This window comes from Rousettus aegyptiacus, unplaced genomic scaffold (genome assembly GCF_014176215.1).
Source record: "Rousettus aegyptiacus isolate mRouAeg1 unplaced genomic scaffold, mRouAeg1.p scaffold_m13_p_12, whole genome shotgun sequence".
Lineage (NCBI taxonomy): Eukaryota > Metazoa > Chordata > Mammalia > Chiroptera > Pteropodidae > Rousettus > Rousettus aegyptiacus.
In genome coordinates, this window is record NW_023416287.1 from 270,427 (window position 1) to 287,441 (window position 17,015).

General features: G+C 63.1%; 2 protein-coding genes across 10 annotated transcripts in view; one reads left to right on the top strand and one right to left on the bottom strand.

The window, feature by feature from the left end:
- Positions 1 to 17,015, top strand: part of ZBTB46 (zinc finger and BTB domain containing 46) — a 113,427-nt gene that overhangs the window by 40,121 nt on the left and 56,291 nt on the right. The gene's annotated exons all lie outside the window — the stretch shown is intronic.
- TPD52L2 (TPD52 like 2) lies at positions 1,654 to 16,292 on the bottom strand. Of its 9 annotated transcripts, none has more exons than XM_016146547.2 (9): positions 16,138 to 16,292; positions 13,976 to 14,124; positions 12,192 to 12,340; positions 11,254 to 11,313; positions 8,242 to 8,343; positions 5,348 to 5,374; positions 4,448 to 4,486; positions 3,523 to 3,571; positions 1,654 to 3,038 (listed from the first exon to the last, which is right to left on the bottom strand). In XM_016146547.2, exons 1-9 carry the CDS (start codon positions 16,154 to 16,156, stop codon positions 2,943 to 2,945), a joined length of 690 nt encoding a protein of 229 aa, XP_016002033.2. In that variant the 5' UTR covers positions 16,157 to 16,292; the 3' UTR covers positions 1,654 to 2,942. The 9 variants fall into 9 exon arrangements, with proteins under 9 accessions (XP_016002033.2, XP_016002018.2, XP_016002025.2 ...); XM_016146532.2 differs by having other exon boundaries at positions 4,448 to 4,489; XM_016146539.2 differs by having other exon boundaries at positions 4,448 to 4,489; positions 13,976 to 14,121; positions 16,138 to 16,291.

The following is a 17,015-nucleotide window of genomic DNA, read 5'->3' on the forward strand; positions in this document are numbered from 1 at the left end:
CACTAAGCTGCTGTTGACAGTGTTATTTATAACAGTAAAAGTGGAAACCTACTGTACCAGTAAGCACACGCAAATGAAAGTTTACAAATGTACAGAAAGGCTACACAGCAACAGAAAATTCATGTGAAACCTCCTGACAGCAAAATGAGCGAGAGGCATATGTAAAAAGCACATTATGACAAATGCATTTATGAACAGGCCAACCAGCTCAGAGAGAAGAAGACAGGGAGGGTCCTGGGAAATGTGGACAGTGGCTAGTCAGGCCCTGTGCTTGCGCAAGGTGGGCCCCTTATTCTCCCCCGGGAGTGTGTGGGGAAGCCAGCCCCGTGCTACTCAGTGCCCACCCCTCCACTGCTCACTGTCCTCCAAGCTCTCTGAGCTCACCCGTTATTTAGGGGAATACCTTGTCTTCTCCCCAACAGGAAGTGCAAAGCCCTGGGCAGCTGGGTCCATGCCAAATTCACCCTTGGACCCCATACAAGTCTAGCTGACACGTCCCCCGGGACATTTAAATGTTAAAAGACCACACGAAAGCCATTTCCAACCTCAGCGAGGGTGGATGTCCACGGCTGGTGGCCGTGCTGGACGTGTGCTGGGGCAGCTGCTGACAGGCGAGTCGCTGACTGTCCCTGCTGCGACACCAGGGCAAGCCTGGCTCTCTGACCCCAAAGGAGGCCGAATGCCCCCGGTAGAGGGGTTTCTCACCGAACCCCAGGACGCGGGGAGTGGGCACGTGACAAGCGGCCAGCCAGCTCTCCCTGCAGGGCTTTGGGGATGGGGGCGGCTGGCACGCCGGTGGCTGAAACAGCAACGGGACCGCCGGGCGCCGTACGAGAGGGAAGGGAGAATTCTTTCCCACGCAGAAGCCCTGGGAGGATGAGCAGCCGCCGCCCTCAGAGGCTCGCGGCGGGCGGGGGCGGCAGGCGGGGGGCGGGCCCCTTCCAGGCGTGCTCGTGGTATCGCCGCCGCTCCCAGCCCTTTACATGGACTACCTCAACCTGGCCTCCCCGCCCGATGGCCTGCCGCAGCGCTCCGTCTGCCACCCAGCGCTGCTGTCAGCGGCCCGCCTGGCCTCCCGCGCGAGGCCCTCGACCCCAGGCGGGGGTCCCTGCCACCACGGCTCATCCCTGCTCTGCACTGCCTCGTTCTCTCAGGGCCGTCATCTGCCCGTCTTCTTCATGTGGCTGCAGTGGCAGAGCAGGGTCATGGGGATGGGCCCCCAGGCAGGACACTGCTGGCCGGAGGAGCAGGACCCTCTTCCTGACGCCACTCCCCACTCACTGAGCTCCCTCCACCTGGCTGCGGGGTGCGTGTGGGCTCCCCGCTCTGCAGCTGTGTTCCACGTGCAGCCAGGTGCTCGTCCCAGGCCCCCCCTTCAATGGGCGACTACTGTGGCTCCGCTGACCCAGTCTGTAACCTGGACGGTCCCCCTCGCCCCCACGCCCCTTCCTGGACAACCCGCAGGCTCACCTTTCTGTCCCTTCCCAACGTGCTGGTTTCCTTCACGACACTGGCTGTGGAGTTTGGACTTGAGATCATCTGCTTCCTGCCTGCCTCGCCCTGGGGTGCAGGCTCATGACGACAAGAATCCTGTCTGTTGGTTTGCACGCCCCCTTTCATCACCTTCCTGAATGAAGACACACACGCGGGAGCGGCTTTTCCCCCAAAGGAATGCTTTATTGACGAATTACCCATTATCGCCCCTAAGACAAGTTAGCTCCTAGCCTGGCTCCCGGCCTTCTCAGCCCAACTGTCTGAGAGATTCTGACTCTGGAGAAACGGCACCGAGTGGTGTTCTCTCCACGGCACGAGTGTGGACCAGCAGACACCCAGGCCACTGTCCACCGAAGCGGACACGCTGAGCTGAGGGCCCCCCCAGGGAGCGCACAGACGCACACGCAGGCCAGGCTCACGCTCACTACGCGGCAGTAAGGCACAGGTGCCCGTCCGGACACACCCGACATGTGGGCCCTGGGTGAGAGGCTGCTGGGCTACGGCAGCTTTAAGACCGAAGAGAGAACTTTGTAGCCTGAAAAAAGGCGACAGCGGAGTTCCAGCTGACCCCAACACCCAGCCCCTACTTGTCCTGCAGGGTCCCTCCACTTCTCTCGGGCATGGCATGCAGCAGGCAGGCTGGGGCCACCGACCGGGACGCGCGGGCTCAGCCGGGTGCGGCCTGGCCCACGGCAGGGCGGCGCGGTGGAGGGTGCTGGCTCTTCTCCCTCCCGTCCGCCACCCCCAGCGGCCCAGGAGCCCTGTGGCCGGTGGGAGCTTCCTACACAGGGATGGAGGGCGTTGGTGAAGTGAGACCCAGCACTGGGACACACATGCTGCCCTCGGGCTGGATGCAGAGCCCACGCCGTGCTCAAAACCTGCTGAAGGACCCTCGTTTATGTATGAAAACGTTATAAACGAATAAAGCACGAAGCGATAATAAGGCTTGTATTTCAGCTCGAGTCCAGACAAATGATATTTCCTAACTATGAGGCTAAAGCTGCTCTTAGTTTTAAATTTTGAAAAATCCACTGCATTTAAAAAATAAAGGATTTGCGTCTGTTCAAGCCAGGCCGTCGGTGTGACAGGCAGCCGCCGCCTGTCGGCCTCTGTTCCCAGGGTCTCAGGAAACGGAAGCGAAGCGTCTCCCCGAGGCGCAGGGCAGGGGACGTGTGGAGGGTGTGGCCTGCTTCGCGCCCTTCGCTCTTTCCCAGTCTGGGTGGACCGACAAGATCGCCAAAGGGAGCTCGGCTCCGCCCCCGCCCCCCACCCGGGGCGGCTGTGTGCTGACTGCCCCCCAGGCCACGCGCGTGCCGCAGCCCTGTCCACGGCGGGGACTGGACGGAACGGCGCGCCTGCCCGCGCCCGGCGGCCGCGCCCTCTCGCAGTGGCGGTCGTGGCGATGACGGTGCTCACGTGGTCCGCGGCCGGGCACTGCTGCTGCGGGCTCAGAAAGGCGTGTGCTCGGGCAGGGGCCTGTCGCCGCTGCCGGTCGGGGAGCGAAGGCTGTCGCGGCCGCCCTCTCCGTCACCCACCACCTTAGACTACAGACGGAAAAAGAGGAGAGAACAACCTGAGAGGGCGCGCCCACGCCAGGCGGGCCTGGGCCCCCTCTGGGAACGCGAACACTGCGGACCAAAGCGCTGACAGACCCAGGCCACAGGCTGGCTCTGTCTCCAGAGAATCATGCAGTGACCAGAGGCAATCTCAAAAGGCTTCACGCTGCATGGTTCCGACAGGACTTTCTCGGGACTGCAGAATTATGGAAATGGAACGGCTTAGTGCTCGCCGGGGCCCAGGGCAGGAGGAAGGGTCTTCGTGGGGCGGAACTGCTCTCGATCCTGACTGTCAATGTCACAACCTGGTTGTGATGTTGCAGTGTTATCATCACTGGGGGAAACTGTGAGAGGTGCAAGGCTCCCCGCATTAGTTTCTGTAACTCTGTGTCCATCCACAATGACTAAGTAAGTTTACCTAAGTGACAGGTCATGCCCCATCAAGAGAATCAAACGGTCCAGGTAAAGTTACCTTTATGGTCCCAACTCGGTCTTCAAATGACTTGAAAGTTGCAGAATTCCTTTAAAGAGAAAGGAAGATGTCCGCATGAGGGATAAGCAGTTAGGTTGGCTTCCTGAAGCTGAAGGGCCAGGGTCAGGGTCATCCTCCGGAAAGGCCCAAGAGCACCCTGAGGTGAACGGCACGAATGTGGCAAGCCAGAAGAAGGGCGGGGCACACCCCACCACGGTGCCCAGCCCAGGTCAGAACGGAGGGCAGTCACACTCGCCCACCACACAGACGGAAGACCTGCACGTCACCAGCTGCTGAAACCCTGACTCTGCATGGGCGAGCTTGCAGACCTCTGACCTGGGCAGCAGGTGGGTGTGGGGCACATTTCTGCCACCCCAGCATGGGCTAGGAAAAGTCTCATGTGTCCGTCACACGGATCTCATCTAGAATACAGCAAAGGAGAACCAGGGACAATCCTGGAACGAGGGAGTGACAAGGAGGCGGAGGAGAAAGCAGGCTAGCCCACTGCCACCCAAGCCCTTACCCAGCCGGGCCCCCCCTCCGGCTGACTGCCCCGAGGCCTCTCGAGGTGGCCTGGCCAGGACTCCCAGCATGCTCTGGGTGTGGCCACTGCAGCAGGGGCAGGAGCTGAGATCGGGAAAGCAGGCGGGGACTAGGAAACGGGCCGGGCTGTGGTCGTTCTCAGGAGACCGGGCCCCTCCTGCAGGAGCGGACAAAGTCTCCGCGGACTCTGGCTCCAGCTACGCCGTGAGCTCTGCGCCTCCCGGCCCCACCCTGTGGGAACCCTGGCACACTACGGGTGGTGCCGAAGTCGGGTTCACACCCCACTAGCTCGTCAGCCTGGAACGCTCCTTCACAATGCTTCTGCCGGGAAGTGGCCCGCGCCCCCCGGTGCCCCCGGCTCCGGGAGCGTGGCGTACGTTACCTCATGGCTGGCATGCTTATCGAGTGGCGGACGGAGCAGCTGCTGCCGGGGAGCGTGGTGAAGCAGAGAGGGAAGCGAGTTAAGACGAGGACCCACCCGGCGCGCCCCGCGCCTGGCTGCCGGGGGCTGCGGACCGCAAGCCCAGCACGAAGCAGCCTCGTGCGGCCCCTCGCCAGGGGGACACGCGACCCAAGGCTCCTCTCTCCCACTCCAAAGCCACCCAGAAGTGTGACGCTGCCCAGGCATGCTTTTGAGACAAAGAGCTGTCAGAGAGCCTTGCTCGACTCTATAGGAAGTTAAATGACTTTTTTGGCGGGGAAAAAAAAAAAAAACCCAGCCAGGTCAAGTAGGTAAACACATTTACAGTCCCAGTTTGCTCTGGATTTGGTTCCAGACCTCCGGGCCAGAACGTGTGGCGCCGGAGGGCCACGCCGCCCGGAGAGACCCAGGGCCACGCGGCGGGCGTCTCCCTGGGCCTCGGCGCAGCTGTCGGGTGCAGGACGCGCTCTCGCGTCGCACAGACAACTGCCGCTTGACGGGACAGGACGGCACCCGGGAGGTGGAAGCAGGAGCTGCTGTTCCCGAGGAGGCGGCAGCGAGCACAACAGCCCCCCCCCCCGGGAGCACATCTCTCTTTGGGAGAGACCTCGGGGGGCCGAGATGGCGCACGCCACTGGGGGGGGGCCGGGGGGGCTGCAGCATCGTGCCGCTGGCACTGGCCCAGGGGGCCCCCCGACTGGAGACGTGGGAGTGCCCCCGACTCGGGAGGGGGTCCGTGGGTGGTCCCCCAGCCCCTCCTGCCACCTCCATCCACCTCTATCCAGCGCGGCCTCCTGCAGGCCGGCAGGTGGCCGGGACCAGGCCGCGCCCTCTGCGGCCCAGCCACACGCACACGCTTACCTAAGGGAGTGTGAGAACGGACGAGCCCTGAGGGGCGGCCGCAGGAGGAGAGAAGAAACAGGTGTGAGGAGAGAGGCAGTGCCGCCCCCCCTCCCCTCGAGCCCCCAGGTCGCCTCCCTGGGGAGGGCGGGAGGGCAGGACGCCCACGCCCCGCCCCCGCGCCTCGAGTGCCCCCGGGGAGGCTGTGGTCGCAGGCCTGGCCTCCCGTGTGCACGGCCCTGTCTGGCGGCTGGAGAGAGGCCCGGGGCTGAGCGGCATGGAGGAGTGAGGCGCGCGAGGTGGCCGGCCCCGGCCCCGAGTCGCCGCGCGTCACCAGGCCTGTGTCCCGCTCTGCGCTCAAGGCGACAGGGCCAGGGGCTCCCTCGGGGCCGAGCACTTTGCTCCTGTGTGTGAGGGCAGCTGCCGGCCTGGGGCAGGGGCATGGCCGCCTCCTCCACTGCCCAGCCAGGCCCTCTCCCTGGGGAGAGGCCACGTCAGAAGCGACACACAGCGTCAAGCGGCCCGGTTTGCCCATGCCGCTCGGGTGGGCAGCTCCTGCTCCTCTCTGGGTGGGAGGACTGTGAGGGTGCCTTGTTGAAGGTCCCCCAGACGGATGGAGACCTGACCTCTGACCCCAATCCAGCCCCCTCTCCCATCCCCCATCGCTGCACATCCCCGGGCATGTGAAACGCTCCTCAGGCCAGGCTGGGCTGCTCCTGGGCGGGCCGCCAACGACTCTGTCTTGAGGGCCGGGCCCCGACGCGGAGGCCCTGCAGGATCGCACAGTCCAAAGCTCACAGCACGACCTCCCTGACCCCGACTTCCGTTCTCAAGAAGTGGTGCACTTGCCACCTCGAACTCTAAAGCAGGGAAATTAACGACCTTGGCCTCAGAAACCGCTGGAGACCACGCACTGAGACCACGGGGCCGTCAAGAGTCCAGGGCGCCACGGGAAACACAGAAGAACAAAGGCAGCGAAGATGAAGCCCCCGAGGCGAGACCAGCGAACGGGCCCGCCCTCCGGGCACTCGGCGCCGCCTGGGCCCTGCCCGGCTGGCCCGCGAGTTCCACGCACAGCAGGCACAGTGAGGCTGGGCGGGGGGCGGAGCCCTCCCGGCCTCAGGGCGCCAGGAGCTGCAGGGTGCTGGCCACGGCCCACATGCTCTGTGACCTGCAGCCACACACGCCGGGTCAGCTGCCAGGTCCCAGGTCTCTGAGCAGAGAAACGAGGCAGACCTTGGTGCTGCCCCATCAAGGTGGCAGGGACAGACTGGCCCACAGCCGTCTCCGTCAGCACTGTGGGCTCTGCTCCCTCCGCTGACCTCCGCCCCGGGCGCCCTGAACACGCTCCGGTGAGAACGACGACAATGCAGAGACGCTCGAGCGTGCGCTCCGCCCCGGCACGCTCACCAGACTCGGCCGGCCCGCCGCACCTGCCCTGACAGTCTCTGCACGCGAGGCCAGGACGCCGGCGGCCTGTGATCCGCCTGTCACTGGCCTCGCGGCAGCACGGCTCACGCAGCCAAGCAGGCACCCCGCGATCGCGCCCCATCTGTTCCTGGATGGCGCCCGTCAGAGGCGCACACGGAGCTCAGCGTCAGCGCTCAGCGTGCGGCCGTGGGAGGAGCCGTCAGACCCGCCTCGCCGCCAGCTCAAAGCCGCTGGCAGGAAAGGCCTGCACGTGCAGGGACCCACAGGGACCCCAGCCACCGCGGCCAGGGGCCCACACCTGGAAGGCATGGGGAGATGCACTCCGATGGTCCTGCTGCTCCGAAAGTCTGACACTTTTCAAAATCAAGTTGGAGAAAGAGAATTCTATGGAATAAACAAAAATAAAGGACGAGCAGGACTCTGGGCATAAGCGGCCCTCTGCTCAGCTGCGTGGGTCGCCGGCGGGGCGTCAGCATCCGACTCTACCTCTGGCTGGACATCTGGCCAGGGCAGTCTCCACCAGGCAACCGCCAGGCCTGCAGGGTGGACCAATACCTCACCCAAGCAGGCACAGAGGGAGCCCACCCCCGGAGGTGAAGGGTCAGAGCAGGGTGGACCCCAATGCCACACGCAGCGCAGAGCCCACAGGCAGCAGCACCGTGTGGGTCCTCAGGATGGGGTGGGGTGACAGGAAGGCGTTCCCTGAAATTAAAAGGTGAGAGGACGGCCCCCGAGTGTGGTCAGGGGCCAAGGAGCGGGCGACGGTGACGACCCGCACTCCGCACGGACTGCCGCCCAACGACGTGCGTCTCGTCCCAAGAACTCCCGAGAGAGAGGCCTTGCCGAGGACACAGCCCGGAGGTGGCTGAGCCAGGGCGCACGCCCTGGCCTCTGGCTCCCAGCAGTGAGACGGCGCGGCCTCAGGCTGGTGTCCACGGAGTGCCGGGCCAGCCCGCAACCCCCGGCCCCCAGGCCCTGCTCGAGAAGCACCTCTGGCGGCCAGGAGGGTCCCGTCGGCCGCTGGAAGACGACACCGGGTGCGGCCCCAGCACGCGCGAGCAACCTCGAGGTCCGGGCCCGGCACACTCCCACGTGGCGCGAGCGCCTCCTGGGTGGGCCCTGGCTATCGGCCCGCCCAGAAACCCCCCTCCAGGCCACAGTCATTTTCTCCCCACGGAACTTCAGCGAGAAGCGCCCGCCTTCACTAACACCCAGTGTCGAAAATTACCCCGAAGCACCGGTGACTGTCCCTCCCGAAGACAGAAACGGCGCAGCGGGAGCCAACGGGGCGACACACGCCACACGCACTCCCATGAGCTGGCGGGGCCCGGATGGTGTGGCCCGGCCCGTGGTGCCGCGGGCCCCCGAGGCGTGGGCACCTGAACCCTGCGGCTCCATCAGGCTCCCCACAGGACCCCAAATGCCCCGCCCCCCTGGGCCAGGCCTCCGGGCAGAGGGGCCGAGGCCGGGCAGGGACGTCGCACCTCACGTCGCCGAGCTTCCTGCTGATGGCGGAGCCCACAGTGGACAGGGCCGCGGACGTCTTCTGGCCCGCCTGGGAGAGCGTCTCCTGAGTCCTCTTGTAGCTGGGGAGAAGAAACACCCGTCGGACCAACCACGTGGCAGGGCCGGCCACCGCCCACAATCCCAGGACACGGTGCCCAAGGTGCGCCTGCCCGGCCACCGGGGACGGGTCTGCGCCCAGGCTACAGGGCCCCAGGGGGACAGAGGCTGTGCTCTCAGGCTGTGGCCTCCCAACCCTGCAATGACAGCTTCCTGGCCTCACTGTGATCCAAGCTCTCCCTCAGCGACTCCAACCTCGGGGCAGAGAACAGCCAAGGCACGGCTGGGGCCCCAGGAAGCTCCCCTGCACCCTCCTGGGGCGAAAGAGCCTCTGGGGATCCACAGCGCGCCCGCACCCCCCGGGGTGCCTCTCAGACACAGGGCCTGCAGCCCCGGCTGTGCCACACTCTCGCGACGTCCCCGAGGACCTGCGGACCTGCACCTCGCACCACCCCCTCAGTTCCACGGGCGTCTCGGCTCACAGCGAGGACCACCTGCTGCATGTCCTTTGCCCCGGCCACCCGCCCACACACGCGTCACACCGGACAGGGCTCCGTGGGACAGGCAGGGTGCACTGGCCACACGGACGGCAAGGGCACCCCTGGGACCAAGAGGGCTGTCCTGAGGGTGACCCCAAGGGCAGCATCGCACACCAAGGCATTTCTGGGGTGTATGTAGAAACAGGAACCTCCAATCTGAGGCAGAGGCAAGCAGGGCCCAAGCTCTGGGTGACAGGGCAGGCGTCTGCACCCAGGTCGCCCGGCACCACGGGTGGAGGCCCGACCCACAGCAGCCCCCTCCCTCCACCAGCACGCGGGCTGCTGGTCAGTGTGGCCACCTGCCAGCCACGCCTTCCGCATCCTTCCCCTCGGGGCAGGCCTGGCACAGGTCACCGCTCCCGACCACGGCCAGTCCAATGAGACCCGCGCTGGGCCAGCTTCTGCTGGGCTGCAATGCCGGGCACCCCCAGCGGCACCGAGGAGGAGCTGGCCTGAGACCGAAGCGAGCGCAGGGCAAACAGCCGAAGGCCTGGCGGGCGGGCCTGGCGCAGGCCCCCTCCCTCCCCCTCCTGGGCTGTGCTGTCTGTCGCCTGCACCCGCAGAACTCGATATGGTGCCTGTGCAGTCAACGAGTGACCGTGGAGGCCATCTGACACCCACTGTCACCTGGCAAGGTGACCACTGCACCACCAGCAGGACACGGGCGCCCTGAGCACAGCCACGTGCCCGGCGAGCGGCAGCCAGCTGAGAGGAGTGTGCCGGGGGCGGCAGGGCCGCTCTGCCCGCACGGGGCGAGGCAGCGCCGGGCGCAGCCCCTCCCGCCCCCCCGCAGCCGGGCTCCCCCTGCAGCCCGGGCACCGCGGGCACCGCGGGCAGGCGTGCTCAGGGAGACGGGCCGCCGGCAGGCCCCGGCTCTGGAGGCAGCAGCCAGGCACCCGGCTCCGCCCAGATGGCACGGAGCAGCGATGTCTCCAGCGCCATCCGGCCGTGGGGAGACCTCGGGGGAGGAACGGCCACGTCGCTGGCCACGCGCTTCCGCGCACAGAGCCACAGGTCCTCCCAGTCAGACTGCAGTGACCCGGAAGAGCACCCGCAGGGTCGCGTTGTTGGTTTCACCCAAGGGCGCTGACGTCTGCTAAGGCTGTTGTCAGATGAAGATCCCACGGTGAGCTTCCGGTGCCCCCACCGCACCAGGGACCAGCCACCACTGTGCTGACTCAACCGCATCGCCGGACACAGCCCCCGATGCAGCGCCCGTGCTCCGAGGACACCCAGGGCCAGGACGGGCGGGCGTCTCCGGCGTCTCCAGCGGCAGCACGCACGCCCCGCCAGAGGCCACTGGGGACACCCGGCTCCACGGCACGGCCAGCCGGCCCGGGGCCACGAGTGCCGCTGACACTCGCTTGGCACTAGCCACTTTTTCTCAGCCCAACATACAAGGACTCTGACCGTGTACTCTGGACGCCATGCCGGCCCTTCCTCTGCACAAGAGGTGGACGATCCGAGGGAGGCCATTTTTAGATACAGCCCCACCCCAGTCAAAGCAGTTAACAACTGGGTTGGAACAAAAAATGCCGTGTTATCACCTCGTTTCAGGAGCTCAAACAAAACCACCGGAATCGCCCTGCACCACCGCCGGCAGCCATGAGGCTAGCCCTGAGCGTTCCGAATCTGGTAAGCATCCCGGGTGGCCGACAGCATGGTGCCCCTCGAGATCCCAGTGGCACGCCCACACTGCCCCCCCACCCAAGAACACCCTGAGCCCTGGCGAGGCTCTGGAGAACCCAGCAGCTGGAGCGCGGTCTGCAGGGCGCGGATGGGGGACCGTCAGCATCAGTCAAGATGGCCCTGGACTACTCCGCCCACTGTGGAAGCCGAGGGGGCCTACGAGCGGGAGGTGCTGCCTGGGCCCCGCTCAGGCCTCTCACTGAGGGGACGCGCGCCGAGCACGGAAGTTTCCAGTGCGGTCCTCCACCCGAATGAGCTTCCGTCAGTGACTGCGCTCTGCTCCACGAGCGTTTGAAGAAGTTTCATTTGTGTTTGAGAGGAAAAAATGATATTGAAAATAAAACAGCCAGGACGTGGTTCCACAGTGTAGCAGTGAGCACGTCTGCTTTGCACACAGGAGGTTCTGGGTTCGCGCCCCAGTGGAGCCACGGTCTGCGGTCTGCGGCCACGCCTCCCTGAACAAGCCCGCTAAGCAGGGCCAGGCCTGGTTAGTGCTTGGATGGGAGACCACCTAGCAAGAAAGACCAGGTGCTGCAGACATAAATAGTAACATCAAATAATAAAAGAGTAAATGTAAAAAATAATCGGAACAGCCGGAAACACCACAGCTGGGCCTGTGCCCAGCGGCGCGGCCAGCCCAGCCCCACGAGCGCGGCGGGAGGAAAGGGGGAGGGGGAGGCAGGTGCTGACGGCCAAGGCACTCACAAGTCCGACTGGGTCATCTTCTCATTCCACTCTCCGAGTTTCTCAGAAGTTTTCACGTAGCTAGAAACAGAAAGTCTGCAGTGAGTTACTTAGAAACACTATTTCCGCTCGGGTTTCCAACTGCAGTGAAAGGGGAAACGGAGGCCTGGCTGGCAGGAACCCTGCGGCTTGACGCGGGGCCCGCTGTGCAGGCCCCAGAGCGGCCGCGAGGTGTCAGGACCAACCAGTTCTTTCCCCGTCAGGCCAAGGGGGTGCACGGGTCTTCTGATGAAGGCGGCTCCCAGGAGGCAGCAGTGCCGTGAGGAGCAAGAAGGGCGCCGCCTGTGGCCCCCGAATGCTTCTCTGACAGTTGCCCTTTGGGATTCAAAACTATGATTTCCCAGATGGGGATAAGTGGCTTTGCACAGGTGGGACTTGAGACACAGAGTCCACCTGTCGCTCTGTGGGGCATGGCCTCTTACACGGTGGAGACACTCCTAGGCCCTGCCCGGGAAGACACATTTCAGAGGAGCCACGCAGCTGTGCGCCTTGAGTCCAGAGAGCCCAGCCTCATCTGCTTCCGAGGTCCTGGGGCTGTGACCGCGTCACACTCTGAGAAGGACTCATGTCCACTTCAGCAGACACTGAGCTATGGGGACCACAGGCAAGTCGGTCTCGTGAGGACCCGCCTAGGGTTCTCTCAGATGTGGACTCTGAAACGTGTCCCGTCGACTGCCACCTGGCCCTGGGCCGGCGCGTCCGTCTGCCTCGAAACACGGACGCTATGCTTCCTCGACAGACCCCAGTGCAGCTGCTGGGCCAGGGGCTCTGGGCCCCTGGCCAGCTGCTCCCAGACAGGCACACCCTGCTCCTGCGAGGCACCTGTCCCCAGGACTCTAACATCGCGTGGGCAGGGCACCACCCCAGAGCACTGTCTCCCATTGCAGAGCGGCACCTACGCGTTAGAGACCTGCACGTCGTGCCAGCTCCTGGACAGGTTCTGCTTCAGGCCCTCCAAGGCGGACAGGCCCAGCTTCCTCTTCAGCTCTCCACAGTGCCTCTCCTTGGCGGCCAGGACCTGACGCAGGGTGACAATTTCCTCTTCTACCTGCAAAAGCACGCAGCTGACGTGAGCAGCTGGCTTCCTCACACATACTGCAGTGAGTTTGCTCGGAGTTAAGGAAGATCTTCCTGCTCACAGAAACACAGCTCGTCGCCAGCACGCCAACCTCTTCTGGAGAACTGTCTTGCTCCCAAGCCCAGTGCATCTGATAGGGCCACCAATCACCTTGCCTGCCCGTGGGTGACTAAGCAAGGCCCATCAGAGCTCGTCTCGGGCCTGGGCCCGGGTGGCGGAGGGGACAAGCTCCTTTCTGTCCAGGCTCTGGGTCACGGCAGGGAGGACAGACGCTGCAACTTCTGGCAGCCAGGCCCCCCGTGCCCCGTGGAGGAAGCGGAACCGACAGACGGAGGACCAGAGACCCAGGTGACAGAGAAACAGCTCTTAGGACATGTGCGTTCCTGGGGTCAGCTCCAGGCCACAGACAAAGCCAGTTACGCAACCCGAAAGTAAATGCGCTTTTGTGCTTTTGTTTAAGTAGTTTGAGTTGAGTAACGGAAAGAATCTTGATGATGAAGCCCTGAACCTCCTCAGGTCTTAAAAAACAAAAAAGGACGCAACCTCCCGGGGGGAGCGTCCGCTAGAGCCTCCCTGCTGCCGCCTTCCCAGGGCTGCGGCTTCCGTGCGAGCAGCTGGTCCAAAGAAAGGCCAGTCCTTCAAAAAGTGCTCGCGTAAAGCAGAGCACTGAGAAGTGGCTGAGCGCCCCGGATGTGCCTAGAGTCTGCTTCAGAAAGCAGAGGAAACAAGAAATAACTTAAAAAACAGTATCGTATACCAGCCCCTCGAGCAGTTACAACCAGCAACTAGAAGGTGACGAGGCTCAGGGCACGTAATCTAGCTGTCTAGGGTGACGGGCAAGATGAAAATTTTAAGTGGCACGAGAGCGTCTTCACTTTGCAATCTGACTCTGAAACACCGCGCGGCCTCCGTCTCCAGGCGGCACGTGCGAAACGAAACGCGAAGCTCAGGTGCCCTCGGCCCCCGCGCTGCTTCCCTCGCAGCCTCCGCTCGGCTCGGAAACGGCAGCGAGCTCGCCCCGCGGCCGGCACGGCTAGCTTCGGTCAGACCCAGGACTAGACCCGGGACTATCGGGACGCCCTCGCCTCTGGGGACACTGCTTCGTCCTCCGCCTGACTGGACACAAACGAGTTCATTCCTCCAGCTTCTGGAATCCCGAGTGACTCGCTGCTGACTGCATCGCACGGCCCAGGGAAACTCTCAGCAGTTGGTCTGAATAAAAAGGAAACTTGGAGGCTTTTGTTCTTAACTCCAATTTCCTCTTAAGGGACTCTCGCTTAAAAACATCATGCGAGGCACTGCTTACAAAGGAAGTCTTTTTGAAAGAAAAATTGAAGTCAGGCAGAGAGGAGCTATGGGGTCTTGAAAACATCTCGTCAATCCCAAGAGAGACCCGCCCGGCGGGCGGAGCATGGCTCAGAGCGGCAGTCCCTGTGCAGTCCCTGTGTGACACTGTGCACGGGCACCGAGGCAAGCAGCCGGCACGTCAAGCGAGGGCCAGCCTCCCAGGGCCACCTCGGAGGAGCGCAGCCAGCACCCTGGCCCTCACCAGCCTGCAAGCACCTCCGTCAGGTCGCCCCGGCCCAGCCAGCCAAGACACGGTACCTTTGCGAGCTCAGCCCTGAGCTCCTCCTCCTCAGCCTCAGTCAGACCCTCGCCAGCAGGAGCCGGGGCAGCCGCTGCGGCGTCGACAGGGACATCTGTCATGGAGTCGGACAGCAGACCTCTGTTAGGAGAGCCCAGGTTGATATCTGCTGGAGACAGAACGAGGCCAGACACTGTCCGTGAGAAGCTATGGAGAGGTGACAGGGCGGAGGTCTCCGCCAAGGGAGAAAGCAGAGGAAGGACAGGTTGCAGGGACAGGATGAGGAGGCAGATGTGGCGCTGGCAATGCCTCTTCTCTGGAATGTTCTGTGAAGATGGGTGAGGCCACTAGACTAAAAGCAGCCACACCATGAGCCACCCAAAACGCTGCTTCGGGGCACTAGAAATGCTGATGCAAGGCAGCCAAACTCCAACTCTGGGTCCCTGTGAGAATACCGCCTCCCGAGGCAGCAAATCTTCGCCACGAAGCAGCCGATCTGATAGATCTGCCATTTTTAGAGCCAAAGAACATAGCACAGCTGAAAACACAGCAAGCCTAACTTCCCAGTCAACTGATCTGCCAGGGCGCACACCACAATCACGCACGGAGCACGTGCGAGGCATCCAGACCTGCAGGGAGTCAGCAAAGCAAAAATCCCCTTTAGCCCACCCTCGACCCTTGCCCACAGCGAGGACCCACCGCTCCCAAGGAGGAGCCCAGGGAGCACTGCCTCCACACGCCTCTGCCACGGCCAGATGGGGTTCACACGCCTGCAGCCACCATTCTCCCTGCTCATTAAATGCATCTCGCATCTGCATGAAAAATTTACAAGCTATAATACGAGGAAAAATGGGTCTATTTCGGTTCTTTCCAACTCCAAACACACGACTGTCACTTAGTACTTTTTTACAACCAGCAGAAAAAACATCATCTTCTCTTTGATCAGCATGCTCTGCGAAGAAAACCTTCGTACGGTGTCTGGCACGCTCAGAAGCCGCTTACAGGGCACAAAAGTTAAAAAGAAGTAAAACTCTCTTTAACTGCAGGGGTGTCTGTCTACTGTGGTCTGCTAAATATAAACTTTGAATACATTCGAAAGCAAAGACGCTGGACCAAGCCAGCTGCGCCTAATCCCCTTCGTGTGCACCCTGAATAAGCATCTGCAAAACGCGGGCAATGCAAGGCCCAAGGACCGATCTCAAGGGGTTATTCTGAAAGTGGAAAAAGACCATTTGAGAAACAGGCTTAGTACGGTGTCTGGCACACAGTTAAGTGCACAGTAAATGTTTTGTGGTTCTTACGATCAGAACCCGATACCTATTATGCTTAACTCAGTGAAATGCGTCCTGTATGTGTCAAAGCCCCCAGCTATAGATGCTCAACTACTTTGTAAGCTAATGTCAATAAGTAGGAACACCTACAGAATGTCATCAGAACCCAAGAATCCTGATGTTTAATCAGCACGCTGATAAGATCAAACAGTAGAAAACCATCCTGAAATTATTCAGAGTAGTTGTGTCCACATAGGAATTTGGCATCTCCTCTCTAAAGCCCTGGAATGGAAGACCGACTTGTATCACCGTCTCAAGATTTTAATCTCCTGGGCTTGCTCCACACCCCCAGTGGCCATCTCAAACTGGTCTGGGTGTCTGTTCTGGCAAAAAGCTAGGTGTTCTGGGCGTGCCCCTGACTCAATGCACTCTTCTCCCCCGAGACAACCCCTAAGTAGGCTGGGCTCCGAGCACCGTTGCCACCCAAGGGGCGCAGCGCTGAACGCGAGGACGGTTTCGCCTCCCCTGCCCTCCCCGGCAGCGGCGCGCAACACCTCGGCCCAGGTTCGGATGGAGTGTCTCCAAGGGCGCTGCGCAGAGCGGAGGGCGGCCGACTTCGCGAGCGCCGGGCGGGAGCAGAACCAGAGCTGCCTAGAGTGACGAAACGCAAGACTCCGGGAACTAGGGGAGGGTGCCGGGAACCCGTCCTCGCAGGGTCCCCGAGGAGGCCGGGAAGCGATCCAGGCTGGGAGCAGAAGACGCGCGCCAGGACCACGGGGAGCTCCGTGGTCGGCGCCCGGGAGGCGAACGGGGCCGCAGGGCGGGCGGAGGGGGCGGAGGAGGGAGCCGAGGGTCGGAGACGCGGCCCGGGGAGGGGAGGGGCGCGGCGGCGGCGCCGGGCCCGCGGGTACCTTGGCCAGCAGTGTCCATGTTCAGGCGGCGGCCGGGCTGCTGCCGGTGTCGGGGCCGGGATGGCGGGCGCGGCAGGAGCAGGGACCGCCGCTCTGGGAGTCGCTCGCCGCGCACTCAGCAGCCAGAGGAACAGCCCCAGCCGCCGCGGCGTTACGTAATCAGCGAGGCGACGGCCAACTTCCGCTTCGACGCGGGCTCCGCCTTCGTCCCGCCCCCAGGAGCCCTGTCCAATCAGGGCGTTGTTAGGCCCAGTCCCCGTTCATCCGCTCCAAGTTGATTGGCCACGGCTGCGGACGACGCAGGCACGGGACGCCGGCTTGCGAATGAATCCCTCCCAGGTCGTCTCCACCAGCGAGACGCACAGGTAGAACAGACCGAAGGAACCCGGGGAGAGTGGGAAGTGGGAGGACCGGTTAACATGGCGCCGGGGAAACACGCCATCGGTCTCCGGGAGGTGTCGCGGGTGTTTGCCGCTCCCTGCGAGCCGCTGGGCGCCCGCAGCTTTGGCGGGGCAGACTCGGAGCGCTTGCGATCCCTCCGAGGCTCGACCCCATGATTTGGGGGTTAGCCTCTCCTAGTCTCTTTTTTTTCTTTTTAAGTCCGTTTACGGGGATTTTTTTTTTTGTATGGGGACGCGCAGAAAAAAGCGTGATCGCAATCCATCCTCTTGCCCTGCAGGCACCGCTGCCCTCACATGGCTGAAGGCGTCTCGGTCCCCGTGCGGGCAGCCTGCCGGGAAGCTCCCGGCCTGTACCCGGTGTCGTCTCACTCCCTTTTCACAGCCACCCGGTGAACCAGGTGGAGCTCTTCCCACTTTACAGATGAGGAAACTGAGGTCAGAGTAACTTGGCTAAGGTGACAGCTAGTTGAGGGGGCT